Below are 17,808 nucleotides of genomic sequence, written 5' to 3' on the forward strand. Positions count from 1 at the left end.
ACTTTCCCTACCGACATCATACACACTTGAAGAGTCTTAGCAGTTCATTCCTTCTAGTTGCTTGCAGAATGCTCCCTGAGAGAAGTTCCAGTAAATAGGATCTTCTCCAGCCCCGCGTGGTTCCAGGAGTGTTTCAGCAAAAAAAATCACCTTAACCACCAGACCAGGTGGCTTGTCCAGCCGGCACAGGCTGTGCACCTGTGCCCAGCTCTGTCAGGTCCCGGCTGCCTTGCCGGTGACCGTGAACCTCCTTGCCCAGGGCTGGGCTGCAGTCTTTTCACTAGGCTTGCCGCCACCAGGGGAGAAAGAAGAGGGAAGTCCAAGCTGAGCCTGGACTGGCTTCTTGCACTGTGCAGAGCTCTTTTGCTTGAAATCTGTGTCGAGTCCTGACTAGAGAAGCGTGCCATTATTATTTTTTTTAATGCTATTTCTTTGTTCTTTCCGGAACTGTTCCTCCTTGTGTGCAGAACGGAAATTGCTGCCTAAGCCACTCCCTGTCCCCCCAACTCCAGTGCTTTTCTGAGAAAAGACACTTTGCAAGGCAGCTCCCCGAACTCCCGTGCTGCCCCTTCTGAACCCTGCTCCTTTCAATAGTGTTTGCTGACCCTTGGAATGAGCTGACACTCAAACATCTCAAGGAATGCAAAAGTTCTTCCCCCATTTGCAAAACATAATAAATGTGATATGCCCTGAAAAGGAAATGCTCCTGGGGAGGGACAGAGGGTACTGGAGGAAGGTGGTTTTAGAGAACAGTTGCAAGGTGGGTGTACCACTCCCTGCTGCGTTGACCTTGGGCAACAGCTTCCCAGTGGGGCCTTGGTGGTCCCATCTGCACGCTGGTCAGGTGGCTCTTCCCAGGTCCTCAAGCTTTGTGACTCCCATGAAAGCTGAGGACCCGGGGTCGTCCAGTCTCCTTTAGAGAACTCTGCCCTGGAGATTTCTGCGTCACTCGATCGCCTATGAAATGTACCTTTAGTGGCCAGGTCTGCTCCCCTCTTGGTGGTGGGGAGGGGCGACCGTAGGCTTTCTGTGCTGTGTCTGAGGGTTGCAGTTACCTGGGGGTTGCAGTGTGGGGGTCTGGGGGTCCCGGCTGGGACCAGGTGGGCATAAGGAGACAGGCAGCATTCTGACTGTGTCCCTTCTCCACGGCTCCACTGTCTTTCTCCGGCTCTCTCCTGGCTGCCCGCGGCAGGTGGGAGGCTGCTCCAGGTGTGCCTTTGTGCTCCCTCTTTCTGTAGAAATAAGTGGCTGGCTTCCTCTCCTCTTCTAGCTCCCTTCTTCTCAGCACCCTGTTCTTCCCCATCCACACTCTTCACCCTTTCTCGCCTCATCATCTGCCCTTGCGGGTAAACTAGCTGTCTTCTCTCACCTGGGGTAACTTCAACTAAACTCCCTACCATGGGGAATGCTGCCAAGCTAATCTGGAATAACTCACAGATGGCTGTTCAGGTTCTAAGCTAATAGGGAGAGACAGATACATATTGGGTTGGTTATTCAGTCAAATATAGGGATAAATGGCCTTCCCTGGTAGCTCAGCTGGTAAAGAATCCGCCTGCAATGTAGGAGACCCCAGTTTCATTCCTAGGTCAGGAAGTTACCCCAGAGAAAGGATAGGCTACCCACTTCAGTATTCTTGGGCTTCCCTGGCGGCACAGACGGTGAAGAAATCTGCCTGCAGTGTGGGAGACCTGAGTTCGATCCCTGGGTCAGGAAGATCCCCTGGAGAAGGGAATGGCTACCCACTCCAGTATTCTGGCCTGGAGAATCCCTGTGGACAGAGGAGCCTGGCGGGCTACAGTTCATGGGGTTGCAAAGAATCAGACTATGTGACTAATTAGACTGAGCGACTAAGCATATAGCACAGCAGCATAGAAATAAATGCCTGCTCTGGGCAAGACTCTAGTTTAGGTCCTTTGGGGTCCTTTGAGGGGAGCTCTTGGCTGCCCATTCATTGTCCACTCAGTGAACCTGCACTGAGCCCTTACCACATGCATAGCCCCAGCCTGGGCATTAGGAAGCCTCTGAGGAAAGCAGGCTTTCGACTGAGCCGTCAGGGAGGGAGAGGGTGGGGTGCAGCACGTGCTGGCTCCGTCCATTCAGGGTGCACCCTGAGCTCAGTGCTGGGAAGGCACGGAAGAATCTGTCACGTTCTTTCCTTGGGAAATTGCAGTCCAGTGGTGATGACAGATATGCCAGCAGATGGTTCTAAAATAACATAGTGAGTGATATGGGGGTGTGAGTGCTTAACTGCTCTATGACCTCAGGTGAGGCACTGAGCCTCTCTGAGACTCGGGTTTTTCATGAGTACAGTGATTGAATGAGCTGGATCCTTGTGAGGGCTAAACTCATGTAACGTGCTCAGCAAAGAGGTGTACAAGAAGAACTCTCTGAATTATTATTAAAGTTATGTCTATATAGGAGATTCATCTAGTGGCCTTGTTTATTGAGGCTGAATGCTGCCACTTTGACCACATGTGACGACCGTTCCATGTCACTTCCCGGTAGCCACCTGCCATATTCCTGGGACCAGGCAGGGAAACTGAGGCCTCCTGGGTCTGGTCTGGCTGTAAGACTTCTCCTAGCTGTGACACCAAGGTGCATGCCACATATCATCTCCACTGCAGCACCCAGAGATGGGGCCTTGGAGATGCCAGGGTCCGTGTGAGCACTGTAGGAAGGAGCAGGGGCAGGTCTTGGAGTCAGGCAGCCCTGGCCTGAGTCGACAGCGAAGCTAACTCCAGTTCTGTCTGGTTCCACAGAAACTCCACCCTTATGGCTCTCTCCAGCAGGAGATGGGGCCGGCCAACTCAACCAATGCTACCCAGGATAGAAGCTTTACCTCATCAGGACAGACTCTGATTGGCTGAGCAAACCCAAGGGCGGGACTCTGCTTCTGGCAACTTAACCCTTTCTTGGGCATCCCCTACCACAGAGTAACCTCATCTCAACTGGACCCAAATCGGAGGACCAAGATGTTGGGCCTAGGGTCATCTGAAGGGAATGGCCCCACGGGTGTGTGTGGACTGGCGTCAGAAGGACCACAGTGGTGTCAGAGGCCCTGTGGGCAGATGCAGACTGGATCCAAAAGTCCCAAATGGAGAAGAACCAGAAGCTTATTCCCTACAGGGAAGAAGGAGGTGAAATAGCACGTGGGCTTCCGGTGGTTCCAGCACCTGCCTTGGGGGCAGGGGGAGAGGTCGGGAGAGGTCAGCGCTGATGGAGAACAATGCCAAGATGCCTGGCTGCCAGAAGATATCTCCACTGCTTCACTCATTTGTCATCTGCACTCAAGCATTCATTCCTTCACTCATTGGATATTTTGAGGGCATGTGCTTTATGCCAGACTCTGTGCTAGGAGCCTGAGATAACTGTGGAGAGTGAGGTGGATGTGGTCTCTGCTCTCATCTTAGTAGAGGAGTGAGCATTACGTAAAGGTTAACACACACACACAACTCGCACACGTGGTTACGAACTGAGATAATCTATGAAGGGAAAGAAAGGATTCTTTCAAGAGAGAATGTTGTGTAGATGGCTATGGGGTGGGGGAGGGGCAGGGGACAAGCGTGACTTGGAAGCTACGACCTGCAGGCCAGAAAGGAGTTAGCCAGTCAAGGACTCTGGAAGGAATGTTCCTGGCAGACCGGAACAGCCTGTGAAGAGTGCCTGAGATAGGGTAGGGGTGCAGCATGCTGGAGCGACAGAGGCCAGGCCTCTGGAGCTTGAGTTAGTGAGGGGGAAAGACCACCGGGTGCGGACCAGGTGGTTCGGGGCTGTGTTGGTTCGTGTTGTACTGAGAGTTCGGGTCTGGGCACAGTGGGAAGCCATTGAAAGCTTTTGAGAAAGGGAGTCACAGGGTCTCGGGGACCATTTCTAGAAGATGGTAGAACCCAAGGTGGGGAGTTCCTTAAGTCCTCCAGATGAGGGGCAAGGCGACCTGTCCTGGAGGGGTGCTGGGGAGGTGATTATGTGGGTGTCCAGACCCTGGGGGTAGCAGAGGCTCGGATAAGCGTCTCCTGTCCTCCACCTTTCTCACCCTCCACCACGTCTGACTTTCAGTGGATGCAAGTCAGGGCGAGGCCCGTCCTCACAAGCCCCCTCCTCGTGAGGCCTGGGTAGGGACCAGGGCCGAGTACTGAGAATGTCCCCGGGAGCTGGGAGTAGTGGGGCTTCCCCAGGCCTCAGCAGGGGTGGCCTGTGCTGTCCGTCCATCCGGTGCTGAATGGGCTGATAGGAAACTGGAATTCGGCCCCTGGGAAGCTGACCGGGTTTGCTTTCCGCGGAGCTCCCGAGACTCAGGGACCAGGGCTAAGTGTGGCTCAGCACCGCTGAGAGGAGACCTGTCCGGCCGTGAGGCTGATTGGTGACCTACCAGGGGACAGCGGTGACAGGCCAGTGTGGGGCAGCTTTCACATCCTTCTGTCCAGACAAAACTCACACACAAAGGGCACGTGTAGGAGCGGAGCCTTTTGCCTAGAGAGGAGGTCAGAGAGGCTGGGCTTCAGTCTAAGGAACTCCCCGTGAACACTCGGCGTTGCGTCCTGTAAGATCCTCTCTGTGTTCTAGAGAGGAGTCTTGTGCCCTGCTGGATTTGCTCAGCTGCTTTGGCTACCTGAACCTCAAGAAGGGTGGCCCAGTAGAGAATTCTTCCCTTAGCCTCCCACAGATGGCCCTTCCTCCCAGCCTAGGAAAGATCAGACATGTGGTAGCAGTAATCTAACAGGGGATCAGCCCGGTGCCCCACCCAGCAGGGGAATAGCCGGCCAGAGTGGGACAAGCAGTGTCTATCAGCTGAGACTCCGCCTGCAGGATTAATTCTGAGAGGCTAAACAGCTGGGTCTGCACAGACAGCAAGCAGCATCATGTTTTCATTTGATTCCCTTACAAAATGACATTAAGGGGAGAGTGAGGCCCAGGAGAATCGCCTGTCTGGAAAGGCAGCCAGCTTTTCTCTTCTGGACCTGGGGACCTACCTCTGTCCACCACACGGGTGCAGAGGTTGGGAGCTTTGGTGGCAGGGCAACAGAGACACTAAACGCCAGAGACACTAAACGCAGCACCTGGCCCTGGGGAGGGCGCTTTCCTTCGCTTGTCCCAACAAGCTGCTGCTGGGGATGCAGCCATCAGCTCTGGGAGGGCCCTGTCTTCCCGTTGACTGTGGTGAGCCACAGCGCCATTGCTGCTCTGCCTTTCAAATCGATGAGACAATTAATTTGGCTCGACGGGCTCGAGAAGATGAAATACGATCGGGTGGCCATTGCTCCTCAGCAGCCTGGTCCATCCCCAGACGTCCAGGATGATGAATGCATCGAAATTGCCTTCAAGAGCCATAATCACGGGAAACATGGCCGAGCCCCTCCCTCCACACAATCACTCTAAGAAGCTCACACAATAGTCTCTTTCCTGATGGCCCAATTGTCTTGCAGTGTGTCTGGGGACCTACGAGCTGGGAGCACGGGAGCACAACCATTTATTGTTGGAAAGGCCATCTGTGCGATTTGAATACAAAGTGACTCTTTAAATTCCCCGCCCCACCCCCTGCACATCCTTTGATCCCATTTTCTTGTTTTCTTTATTGTCTCACGCTCTGGGTCTGCTGAAACTCCCAGTCTCTGCTGCCTGGGTCCTTTGGCAGTTTGGGAATTGGGACCTGTTGGAAATAATGAAGACATTTATTTATGTATGACTTTTTTGTTTTAATTATTCTTTATTTTAAATTCTTTTTCATAAATTCTGCCACCAAAGCCTGTATTTCTCATACACAGCACCTAGAGCATTCTGCAAATTGAAGGCGCAGGCAATTTCACGATGTGGGTGGGCCCCTACAGCAAGAACATGGGCATCAGAGGTATCAACTGGGATCTCCAGGCATTATCTCCCCTAGGCCTCCCAGCAGCCCTGTTTTATGGATGCAAGAGACTAAGACTCAGAGAAGTTAAGTGATTTATCCAAGGTCACACAGCTTCCCAGCTGTGGCTAGTCCTGAGGCTGAGCTAGTCCTCCAGCCAAGGCATTTCAACCTAATCCATTGCTCTTTCCAGATGTAACGGTTTGCCTTTTAGGGGGTGGAAGTAAAAGAAATCAATTATCTCCTTCAGGAAGAGCCAGGAGGGAAGATACCGTGCATGTAGAAGTTGTGGCCCCTTAAGCTCTAGATGGAATCCTTGAGGGCTAATAACATGAGATGTCTTATTCTCTACACACTAGAGAATAAACTTTGAGTTCATATGGCCCAGGGTGGTCCAGGCTGACAAGATGAATAGCGTTATACAAGATTTGAAAACTCTGTTGTGAAAGACAAGGAGGAACTCCAGAAGACAGACACTCAGCAGCACTGGGACGGTCGGGTTACCCCCCTTTTCAGTCTGGCTTTCAAGAAGGCCAGCAACAGAGTCTTGGGGAGCCTGGTCTTGATAGAACAGAGGCTGAAGGCAGGAAGGGATAGGTTCAGCCCTTTGACCTCTGCTTGGTTAAGGGTGAGGTGAGAGCCTGCTGCAGGTTTTGGGCCCAGATTTTGCTAGTTGACTGATGCCAAATCTCAACACTAAGTATGTGTGTGCGCTCAGTCGCTTCAGTCATGTCTGACTCTTTGCAACCCTGTGGGCTGCAGTCCCACCAGGCTCCTCTGTCCGTGGGATTCTCCTGGCAAGAATACTAGAGTGGGTTGCTGTAGCCTCCTCCTAGGGGATCTTCCCAATCGAGGGATCGAACCCGCATCTCCTGCATTGCAGGAGGATTCTTTCCTGCCAAGCCACCAGGGAAGCCCCAATACTAAGTAACTGGGTGTCAAATGGACTAGATTTCAGATATTCTCCACGCCCCACCCCCACAGCTCCCACTCCCCCACCAACATTGTTTTCCAGTCTCTCCAGCTTTCCTGCCTCCCCTTGTTGCTGCCCATCTGGCTGTAGAAAGATCATCCTCTTTCCCACCTTCCTCTTGGCCTCAGCCATCTTGCTATCTTTTTTTGTTGTTATTCTTAAAGAAGATTGCACAATCTTGTCCTCCGTCTTTACCTTATCTTTCTTCAAGCCTTTCTCTGAATAGGGCCACCATCCTCCAAATTGTTCCCAGATCCTCAGTTTAAGGGTAGAATAATACCAGTAAGTACTTTATAAGTGAGCGCTTAAGACTGTGAGCCTGGAACAATGCCAAGCTCTTCACCTACATATTCTGTCTTAATCCTCACTACAGCCTCTTGAGGTTCTTTGTCATCTTTACACATTTACTCTCACTATACCCGGTTGGTAGATAAGGATGCTGAGTCTTTGAGGAGAAACTTGCCCAAGGTCACACAGCCAGTGGGTGGCTAGGGTTGGAACCTGGGGGGCTCAGCCCCAGAGCACTGACTCTGGACGGCTCTGTTCTACTACTTCCAGCAACCACAGACCATCAAAGCTGGGGAGGCTGAGTAGTTCAACTCCCTGCTTCGAGACCATCCTGCGAGGCCATGGTCCCACCCCGGTTCTCTCCCTGGTTGCTCTGCCCTCCTGCTTTGAGCCCACAGCCCGGCCGTTTTGAATTATTCCCCTTCTCTAAATTCCCCATGCATGTTCCTCTTGAGGCTGTTTCTCCTGCCTGATGTTGCCTGCCCTCCTCTGCTGTTCCGGCCACATACAGTCCTCAGGCTTCAAGGCTCCCTGGCTTGCCTCAGAAGTCCCTGCTTCCCCGTCTGTGCTCCATAGTGTTTTGTTCATCTTTAGCACGGTGTGTTAGGCAGCTGTGTCTCACCTGCAAGACCATGAGCTTCTTGGGAGCCAGACATCCACACCCACCCTTCTCCCAGGCAGGGTCCAGGCCTCTCCTACGGCCTCTCCCTTGTCACCCTCACTGCGCTCCTCTCCCCTCCTTCTAGAGGTCAGCAATTCGTGGGCTCTGCATATTTTGAGATATTTTCATAACATCTGACTATCATAAGTATTCTCATACAATTGAGATGTTAATGTTGCCTTAATTTTCCAAAGGCCCGATGGTGTGTGTGGTTCTGTGTGGTGCTTGCATTTGGTTGACAGACCATCTATTTTTATAACTTATAAATTAGCTCTCTCTGCAGGGTTAAGTTATTTAAGCAAACTTGCATATGGTCTGTAGTGGGGGTCATAGTTTATTTCTCTCTGACTTGGTTAAGCCTGATCCTTGGTATGTACTCACTAGATGTTGTAGATTTGGATTATGGTTCAAGCCTGTCACATTCTAGAATCTAGATGAGGAAACCGAGGCTCGAAAAGGGGAAGTGACCTGGCCAGGTTCGTGGGACAAGGTAGTGGCAGGCAGAGCTAGGATTTGACTCAGGTCTGCTGACTTTCTTGGCTCAGAGCGTTTTCCATTGCACTTCAGTTTTGTAAGACCAGAGCCTGGATCCCCACTTGGTCTTAAGCAATCTAGTCTGGCTAGATTCACTTCAGGGTTGTGAATGCCTCGTATCCATACTGACTCATCAGGGAAGGAGACCTGATGGGAACCGCTCCTATGGTTCTCTCTCCCGGGTTTGTGGAGCCCCCCCTCTCACTGAGCTCCTTGTCCTCAGAGAAAACCAGAGTAGACTTCTGAAGATCTTGGTTCAAATCCTGATTTTGCTTGTAACTTGCTGTGTGACTTTGGGCAAATTACTTCACCTCTCTGATCATTTGTTTCTTTACCAAGAGAAACGAGGGTATTGAATGTAGGTGATCTCCAGGAATCATCTCCAAAGCCCCAGGGCTTTTTTAACAAGAGGTTAAAAGTAAAAAGAAATCAGACATTTTGGTCTTCATATTGAAACAAGTGTGTGTGAATATTTGCAAGTGTTGTTGTTGTTGTTTAGTTGCTAAGTCATGTCCAACTCTTTTGCAACCCCATAGACTGTAACCTGCCAGGCTCCTCTGTCCATGGGATTCTCCACATAAGAATACTGGAGTGAGATACCGTTTCCTTCTCCAGGGGAACTTCCTGACCCACTTGGCAGGTGGATTCTTTACCGTTGAACCACCTGGAATGCCCATATGCAAGTGTTGTACATGGTTAATATTCATCATGTACTTGAGTCAAATAATACATCAGTGGATCTTATACAGGAAGGAGTCCTCATCTCAGAACTCAAATTATAAGCACAACCCTGCTTCCTCCCAAGCAAAGGTGCCTCCTTCCCGGCTTACTCCTGGGAAGACAGCACAATAGCTTTCAAGCCCAGAATCTTCTCCCATCCCTTCTTTTTTCCTGCTCACTGGACTCTTGTTTTAATTTCATGTATATAAGGATACACATATGTTCTTTAATCTTTCTAACTCCGATCGATGGCATACAGCTAACTTTCAGTGAAAGTTGTAAGAATCGGTGTGCAATGTCTGCAGTTTCTAGTGTGGTCAGAAGTCTCCTTTAGACTTCCCCAGGAGTTGCCACTAACTCAGTGCCTTTAGTGTGTACCTTCTTTTGCTCAAACACTACTTAGGGTAAATTTTCTCAGTGTCTCTTAAATGTTAGTGGTTTTCCGTTTTGGTTAAATTCTATCACAGTGTAGGTTTCTGCTATTTCTCCTTGTGGGAGAACATTAAGGGTTCAGTAGGCTAGCATAGGAAGCTGACCACCATTTATAACACAATTTTTGATGGGAAAATGCTTTCTGAGACCCACCGTCAACTCTCAGATGAACTTTAGAAATACAGCTCCACACACACCCAACCATAGAGAATGCAATATTTACTTCATGAATGACTAGAATTTTGATACAACTACAGAATCTTTGAGTGTGGAACCGAAAAGGCTACCCTCTCCCCCAGCGGGGTTCATCGATTAACAAGCTGATTTGTAGGAACCAAGACAAGAGAGGGGTAAGAACTCCTGGCCAGCGTCATGCAGTTGGTGCTAGAGCCGGAACTAGGACCCTCCCCCCAGCACTCCTCTTTGGGGACTTTCAGGAGCCTGACAGGTTGGGGACAGGGAGGGGCACAGATTGTCTTAGAGATGCTCTTCATCTCACTCAGCTGTGTCATCTTAGGAAAAGTAAGTCATCGCTTTGGGCTGTAATGGAAATAGTGAGAAGTGTCCCGGCTAACGGCTTGGGGAAAGGTTGTCAACTGGCTTGTCTGTAAATTGCCCCCTCGTTCTGGCTGGAGTGGAATGAATGGGGCAGCTGTGTTTTACCTGGAGCTCTGGACAGGACAGGGCTGGCGGAGATGTTCCCTGTTCTAAAAATAGCAGTGGGAACGGAGTTGAGGGGAAGGGGAGGGGGCTCCTTCGGGACCTGGGTGGGACGCCTCACCCCCTTCCTCTTCCTGCTGGGCCCCCTGCGAGGAAGCGCGCCACGGATTCAAAGCATTTAGACCTGGAAGGGTCCTGGAGCCATCAGTGCTCACAGCCCCTCCTCACACAGAAGAAGAAGCCTGGAAGTGGGGAAAGGATTGGCCAGCCGTCCGGGGTCCAGGGAGATGGTCACAGATGGCAAGCTGTTTTCCTGCTGCATTTACCGGGGTGGCAGCAGGCCAGGCAAGGTTTTCTCTCCCTGCCTTTGGGAGCGCGCAGGGCCTGGGAACTCCTGGGGCCGGATGCGGTGAGGCTTCCTGATTGTCGCCCGGCAGGCGAGGAGTCCCCGGTTGGTCTGCCCTGAGCCCTGACCTCAGCCAACTGGCCCACCAGCGCCACGCCCCCCCTGCGCTGCGGTCCTCGCCCTTGCTGACCTGTCGTTGTGTTGCCCCCTAGGCTGTCTGCAGGGAGGGAGGGCCCGCACATAACCAGCCGGAGGACAGAGGGCCTGGTTGCTTGGGACCTTCCTCTGCCCATCCCAGGAACCTACAGAGGCAGCTAAGGTGAAGGCAGGGTCTGACTGAGGGGTGGACAGGCCAGGGTTCAGATCCCAGCTCTGCTTCTCACCAGCTATGGGATTGCTGGCAGGTCACCCAGCCTCTGTCAAATGAGAGGTTGTCTCACCGGTTCTCCTGAGGACTAAGGGGAATGGTCTGTGCAAAGTGCCTGGCGTGTAATAAGTATGTTCAGCCATCCATACCTGTGGGTTCTGCTTCCATAGACTTAACCAACCCCAGATAGAAAAAAAAAAAATTCCAGAAATTTCCAAAAACCAAAAGTTGAATTTGCTGAGCTGGCAACTATTTACATAGTATGTGTGTGTGCTAAGTCACTTCAGTTGGGTCCGACTTTGTGTCCCTATGGACTGTAGCCCACCAGGCTCCTCTGTCCATGGGATTCTCCAGGCGAGAACACTTCTTCTTCAGTGGCTTGCCATGCTCTTCTCCAGGGGATCTTCCTGACCCAGGGATTGAACCTGCGTCTCTTAAGTCTCCTGCATTGGCATCCAGGTTTTTTTTTGTTTGTTTGTTTTTTACTAGCACCACCTGGGAAGTCCCATTTACACAATATTTCCATTGCATTTAAAATGACTTACATGGCATTTACAGGGGCTACAGTACATGGGGTCACAAAAAGTCAGACACAACTGAATGAGTTTCACCTAATCACTTGGTATTTTAAGTAATCTAGAGATGCTTTAAAGTCTGTGGGAGGATGTGTGTAGGTTCTATGCAAATATTGATACTATGCCATTTTGTATAAGGGACTTGCATTCCTGGATTTTGGTGTCGGCTGGGGTTCCATGGATACTGAGGGACAGCTGTACTTAGTAATGGTAGCTGTTGTTGCTAGATCAAATGTAAATGTGTGCTTGACTCTGCAACCCCCTTCCTTGGGTCCTTCATCCATGGGGGCGTGGCAAGTGTGGGGATTTTTTGTTAAATGCAGTTGACTTTTCTTGTATTGTTACAAAAGTAATTCATGTTTACTATGAAGAAAATATTTAATACAGTTGAACCAGGAGAAGGAAATGAAGTTCACCCTTAATCCAACACCCAGAGATAACCACTGTTAACATTTTAGGGTGTCTGTCTCCTGCCGGGCATGTGTTTATACACACATATATCTTATTTGCAAATTAGCATTGCTAGTGCACACAATTTTCTGACTTGTTTTTTTCCCATTTAGCAGTGTAACATCAATAAATGTTCTTCTTCAACATCATTTTTAGTGCCTGCAGAGTACTTCATTGTGTAGATGAAACAGGTTTTGTTTTTTAAAAATCTCCATTAGGTCTACACAGTTTAGCTTGTTGCCGATAGGTGACGGACAGGGAGGCCTGGCGTGCTGCAATTCATGGGGTCGCAAAGAGTCGGACACGACTGAGCGACTGGACTGAACTGAATATTTCATTGTTATAAAAACCTGAGATAAAAATCTGTAGATTCAGCCTCAGTATTCAGTGTACATCTCTGACCCCCTACAAATACTTGTTGATGAATGAGCGTTTTGTTAGAATAAACTCCTGGTAGTAGAATTTCCAGGAGACAGGATATATATCCGTAAAGAAGGTTCTTGATACCTATTGCCAAATGACTCTCCAGAATGAATGTATTGATTTATAATCCCACTTCAGACTGAGCAATTAATCCTGCTTAACCCTAGACGGTTATTTTTTAACATGGATATTCTAGCTTCCTGGGAAACCCAAGCAAATTGAGATAGTCTGGGTAGGAGACCATTCTCCCCACATAGTCACCAACAATGTGCCTTGTTACATTTCTTAGTAGGTTCCTTTCTTTGATTACTAGAGATGTTGAACATTTATATGCCTTTTTAGTTATTTTCACTGCCTCTTTTGTGAGTGGCTTGTTCAAATCTTTTGCCCGTTTTTCTGTTGGGCTGTTTATAGTTTATTAACTCACAGGAGCTCTTTATATAAGGAGGATATTTGTATGTTATCCTTTTATTTTTTATTATTTTAAAACTATAGATGTTTCTGCTTTATAGGTAGTCATGTCTGTAAGCTGCTTTGTGCCAGCTTTATTGAGGTATTATTCACATATCGTACAATTCATCGATTTGAAGTGCACACCTCTATGGTCTTTTTGGATAGTCACAGACTGGAGCAACCATCACCATAGTCAACTTTAGGACATTTTCATTATTTCCAGAAGAAACCATACCCTTTGGTTGTCACCCACCCATTCCCCCATCTCCCCCATCCCTATGCAACTGCCCATCTGCTTTCTGTCTCCGGGGTCGCACAGAGTCGGACACGACGGAAGCGACTTAGCAGCAGCAGCAGATTCATTCTGGACATTTCCTATAAATGGGATTATGTAGTATTAGGTCTCTTGTGACTGGCTTTCTTCATGTAGCATGAGGTTTTCAAGGTTTACCCATGTTGTAGCGTGTATCAGGACTTTACTCCTCTTAATGATGGAATAACATTCTGTTACATGACTACACCCATGTTTCATTTATTCAGTCATCTGTTGATGAACATTTGGGTTGTTTCCACCTTTGGGCTATTATGAATAATGCTGCCATAAGTGGTTGTGTAGAAGGTTTTGTGTGGACGTGTATTTTCATTTATTTCATGTATGTACCTTGGAGTGGAGTCCCTGGATCAGATGGTGACTCTGTGTTTAACTCTGAGGAACTGCTAGACTTTTCTGAAGTCGCTTCATGATTTTGCCTTCCCACCATCAGCATAGAAGGATTTCTCCACATCTTCTCTAACATTTCTTATTTTCCTGTTTTTTAAATCATAGCCATCCTAGTGGGTGTGAAATTGTAGCTCATAGTGGTTTTGAATTGTGTTTTTCTGATGACTAATATCATATACATAAATTAAAAAAAATTTTTTTTTTGCCTTTAGTTTTGTGGTATCCATGTCAGGCTCAGGATTATACAACATTCACTTCCCCCCACATTTGAAATTTATGGTTTACTTTTCAACTTTTAGCACTTAGTCTACTTGGAATTTACTTTGGTATATAGTGTGAGCGACAGAAGATGAGATGGCTGGATGGCATCACCAACTCAATGGACGTGAGTCTGGGTGAACTCCGGGAGTTGGTGATGGACAGGATGCCTGGTGTGCTGCAATTCATGGGGTCGCAAAGAGTCGGACACGACTGAGCAACTGAACTGAGCTGAACTGATAGTATGAGCAAGAACGGTCTTCATTTTTTCCAAGCAGTGGTGTGCTCCAAAGCTTGTACATTGTGTTAGGATAAGTATCCTCTCATTGTTCTTCTTTAAAAACTCCTGTTGTCACATATTTATCCTCAAATGAAATTCAGTGTAATTTTGTTCAGTCCCCACCTCCTCCCTGTGTCTCCCCCAAAATCTCCTTGAGATTTTCGTTGTAATTATATTTTAAAATACACGTCAAATTTAGGATTAAAATATACACATATTAAATACACATATACATATATTAAAATATATTTTAAAATATATACAATAGATAGCCAGCAAGAACCTACTATATAACGCCTTACTTAATATCTTATAATAACCTAAAATGGAAAGAGGCTAAAAAAGCATATGTATATATGTACACACACTCACACATGTAAAACTGAATCACTTTGCTGTATACCTGAAACTAGCACAGCATTTAAATCAATTCTATTTTAATAAAACATTTTTAAAAAGTCACATCAGGAAAAAAAAAACTATCAAAAAGTTGGGTATTGAAGTATGTAAAATACTATTTTCCCATCCAAGAATCAGATTACCACTCTTTGTTTATGCAAATCTTCTTTTAAAGTTTCAAAAGAAAAGTTTTGGGGAAAAAAATTTCCATGTTGGTTTTGTACATTTGTCGTTAAACTTATTTGAAGAAATTGAAATTATTTATTTATTTATATATTACAAATGAAAATATTTATATATGTTCCTTGATGATATACTTGTATAATACTTAATACAGATAAATCCTAAACATTACTGAGCTGAGTGAAATAAAGAAAATCTCCCAATTGATAGCTACTGCTATAAGTTTGCTGTGTTCCTCCAAATATTTTTCATACACATATGTAGACATATGCTATTTTATTTTTACTAGATGGTATCACACAAAGGTTTCTGTAACTCATTTTTTTAAAGCATAATGTGTGTACATGCTAAATAGCTTCAATGGTGTCCGACTCTTTTGCGAACCCATGGACTGCAGCCTGCCAGGCTCCTCTGTCCATGGGATTCTCCAGGCCAGAATACTGGAGCGGGTTGCCATGTCCTCCTCCAGGGGATCTTCTCCACCCAGGGATCGAACCCAAGTCTCATTACGTCTCCTGCATTAGCAGGCGCCACCTGGGAAGTGTAAATCTTTCACATCAGCCTTAGAGGTCTCCATTCTTTTTTGTAGCCAATAGACCATAATTTATTTAATTGCTCCCATATTGATGTGTGCTCAGGTTGTTTCCGATGTTTTGACATTAGGAGCGTTGCTGCAGTAAGTATTTTGAGAATGGCCTGTACGTTACATCTTACTGCACTTCTCTGTAGGGTAGAGCACGACACCCCCTCCCCCAGAGTGCTCCACAAATGTTTTTCTTCTGTTTAAATGTGTGATCTCCCCACCATTATTGTTAGTCCCACTGAGCGACTAACACTTTCACTTTCATAGATGAGAAAACAAAGAAACAGGGAGGTTGGTACAGTTTACCTAATAGTGAACGAGAGCGACTGTTTTCCTACGTAATACTGGATGTCACTGCTTTTTAATTCTTTGTTGGTATGAGAAGGGAAAATTTATATTTTATTTTGTATGCTAAGCTGCTTCAGTCGTGTCTGACTTTTTGCAACCCCTTGGACTGTAGTCCACCAGGCTCCTCTGTCCATGGGGATTCTCCAGGCAAGAATACTGGAGTGGGTTGCCATGCCCTCCTCCAGGGGATCTTCCCCAGCCCACCGATCTAACCCGCATCTCTTATGTCTCCTACATTGGCAGGCGGATTCTTTACCACCAGTGTCATTTTAATTTGCAATTATTTGATTATTAGTAAGGCTGGGCTTCTCTTTATATTTATTTGTCTTTCATATTTCTTCTTCTTTGGCTCATCAGTTAATATAATTTGCCCAGTTTTCTACTGGGGCAATTGTTTTATTTATTACATTAGAATATTAACCATGTGCTTATTATGTAGGTTACAAATATTTTTTCCAGTTTATCATTTGTCTTTTAACTTTATTTATACTCTTTTTTTGTCATTCAGAAGTTAACATTTTTAAATAATCAAGTATTTTTGTAGTCAACTCTGTTTTTTGATTGTAGGGGGCTGTACTTGCTGAGGACTTTCCTCTCCAAAATTATAACGAATATTCTCCTATATCTTCTTCAAGTACTTTTAACCTTTTATGTTTCACCTTCATATTTTAATTCATCTGCACTTAATCTAGTACATGGTGTCAGATGGAACTCTTATTAATTTTTTTTCCCCAAGAGTTGACCAGTTTTTTCAAACCTATTTTTTAAGTTATTCTTCCTTTACTCACTTATCATAGACCAAATGTCCACACATTAGTGGCTTGATTTCTAAATTCTTGTTTCCCTCATTAATCCATCTCTTCCTACAACAGTACTATTAAATATCCCAAGGCTAACATCTCATTGGGCTTTCCTGGTGACTCAGGTGGTAAAGAATCTGCCTGCAATGCAGGAAACCCAGGTTCAATTCCTGGGTCAGGAAGATCCCCTGGGGAAGGGAATGGCTACCCACTCCAGTATTTTTGCCTGGAGACTTCCATGGACAGAAGAGCCTGGAAGGCTACAGTCCATGGGGCTGCAAAGAGTTGGACATGCCTGAGTGACTAATGCTTTCACTTTTCAACCTCTCATTATTCTTCTGTAAAATTTCCTTGGAAGTTATATGTTGTATTAGTCACTCAGTCATGACAGACCCTTTGTGACCCCATGGGCTGTAAGCATGCCAGGCTTCTTTGGTAATTTTACCCAAATCTTTTTCACAAACATGTTTCACTATCGAGAATGACATCAGACCTACAAGAGCGTGTCCTCATGTCCTATAACCCACGTCAGCTGACCCATGCTTCTCTTTGCTTTTCTTCTCCATGACTCCTAAGTATTGCTGAAATCATCTCAAATTGTACTTTCTGATTGTTACTATTCTTAAACATTAGTAAAAATCCTTTGCTTAAGATTGCATATAACTTCTCAGTTACATTATACGTAGTTAAATGACTAAATGCTTCTGGCTTCATTGCTTGCTGGTCTCTTGTATCCGAGAGCATCTTATTCTTGACTTCTGGATTTTGATTCATTTTGGTCTGGAGAGCTTTCTTGGATAAATTCATCAGAAAAGATCTGTGGGTGGCATACATTCTTAGTCTTTATTAAGTCTGAAAATATTTGCCCTTGTGTTTGAGTCATCTTTTCCTGAGTAGTGAGTTCCGTGTTAGCAGTCTTTCCCTAGAACCTGAGAGAAGGGCTCTATTGTCCCTGCATTTGGTGTAGTTCTCACCTGAATCTCTGAAGTCTCTTTATGGAAGCAAGCAGGATTTCTCTCTCTACTCTTAGGAATTTAGAAACTTCACCAGATTATTTCTAGCTGTTTGTCCTCTTTTGGGTAATTTTTCCTGGTACTCACTAGGTAAGTCCTTTCAGCCGAAAGGCCCAAGTCTTTTCTTAGTTCAGGAAAATTTTCTACTTATTTTTGGAATAATTTATTTTCTATGTTTTTAAAAAATATATTTACTTATTTTATTTTTTAATACTTATTTGTCTGCATTTGGTCTCAGTTGCGACACACAGGATCTTTTAGTTGTCGCATGAGAACTCTTAGTTGCAGTATGTGGAATCTAGTTCCCTGACCAGGGATTGAACCCAAGCCCCTGCATTGGCAGCCACTGGACCACCAGAGAAGTCTGTATTTTCTATGTTTTAAAACTTTCTCTTTCTGGATTTCCTATTGCAAATAATAATAATACCACCTAATAGTTATCAGATGTCCTTTCCTTCTGCTGTAATATTAATCTGCTTAACACTGTTGTTATCAT

The 17,808-nt window shown here is 46.5% G+C and overlaps 1 protein-coding gene across 7 annotated transcripts in view; it reads left to right on the top strand.

The window, feature by feature from the left end:
* The window catches only part of RGS3 (regulator of G protein signaling 3), a 139,847-nt gene that overhangs the window by 78,911 nt on the left and 43,128 nt on the right, over positions 1–17,808 (top strand). For 2 of the 7 annotated variants that reach the window (XM_055579407.1, XM_055579411.1), the window contains one exon: positions 2,760–5,582. The exons of the other annotated variants lie outside the window; for them this stretch is intronic. In XM_055579407.1, coding sequence (XP_055435382.1) covers positions 2,760–2,867 — 108 coding nt within the window. In that variant the 3' untranslated portion in view covers positions 2,868–5,582. Of the gene's footprint in view, positions 1–2,759; positions 5,583–17,808 lie in introns of those variants that run through there. 7 annotated transcript variants of the gene reach the window in all.

Source organism: Bubalus kerabau, chromosome 4, assembly GCF_029407905.1.
Source record: "Bubalus kerabau isolate K-KA32 ecotype Philippines breed swamp buffalo chromosome 4, PCC_UOA_SB_1v2, whole genome shotgun sequence".
Taxonomy (NCBI): Eukaryota; Metazoa; Chordata; class Mammalia; order Artiodactyla; family Bovidae; genus Bubalus; species Bubalus kerabau.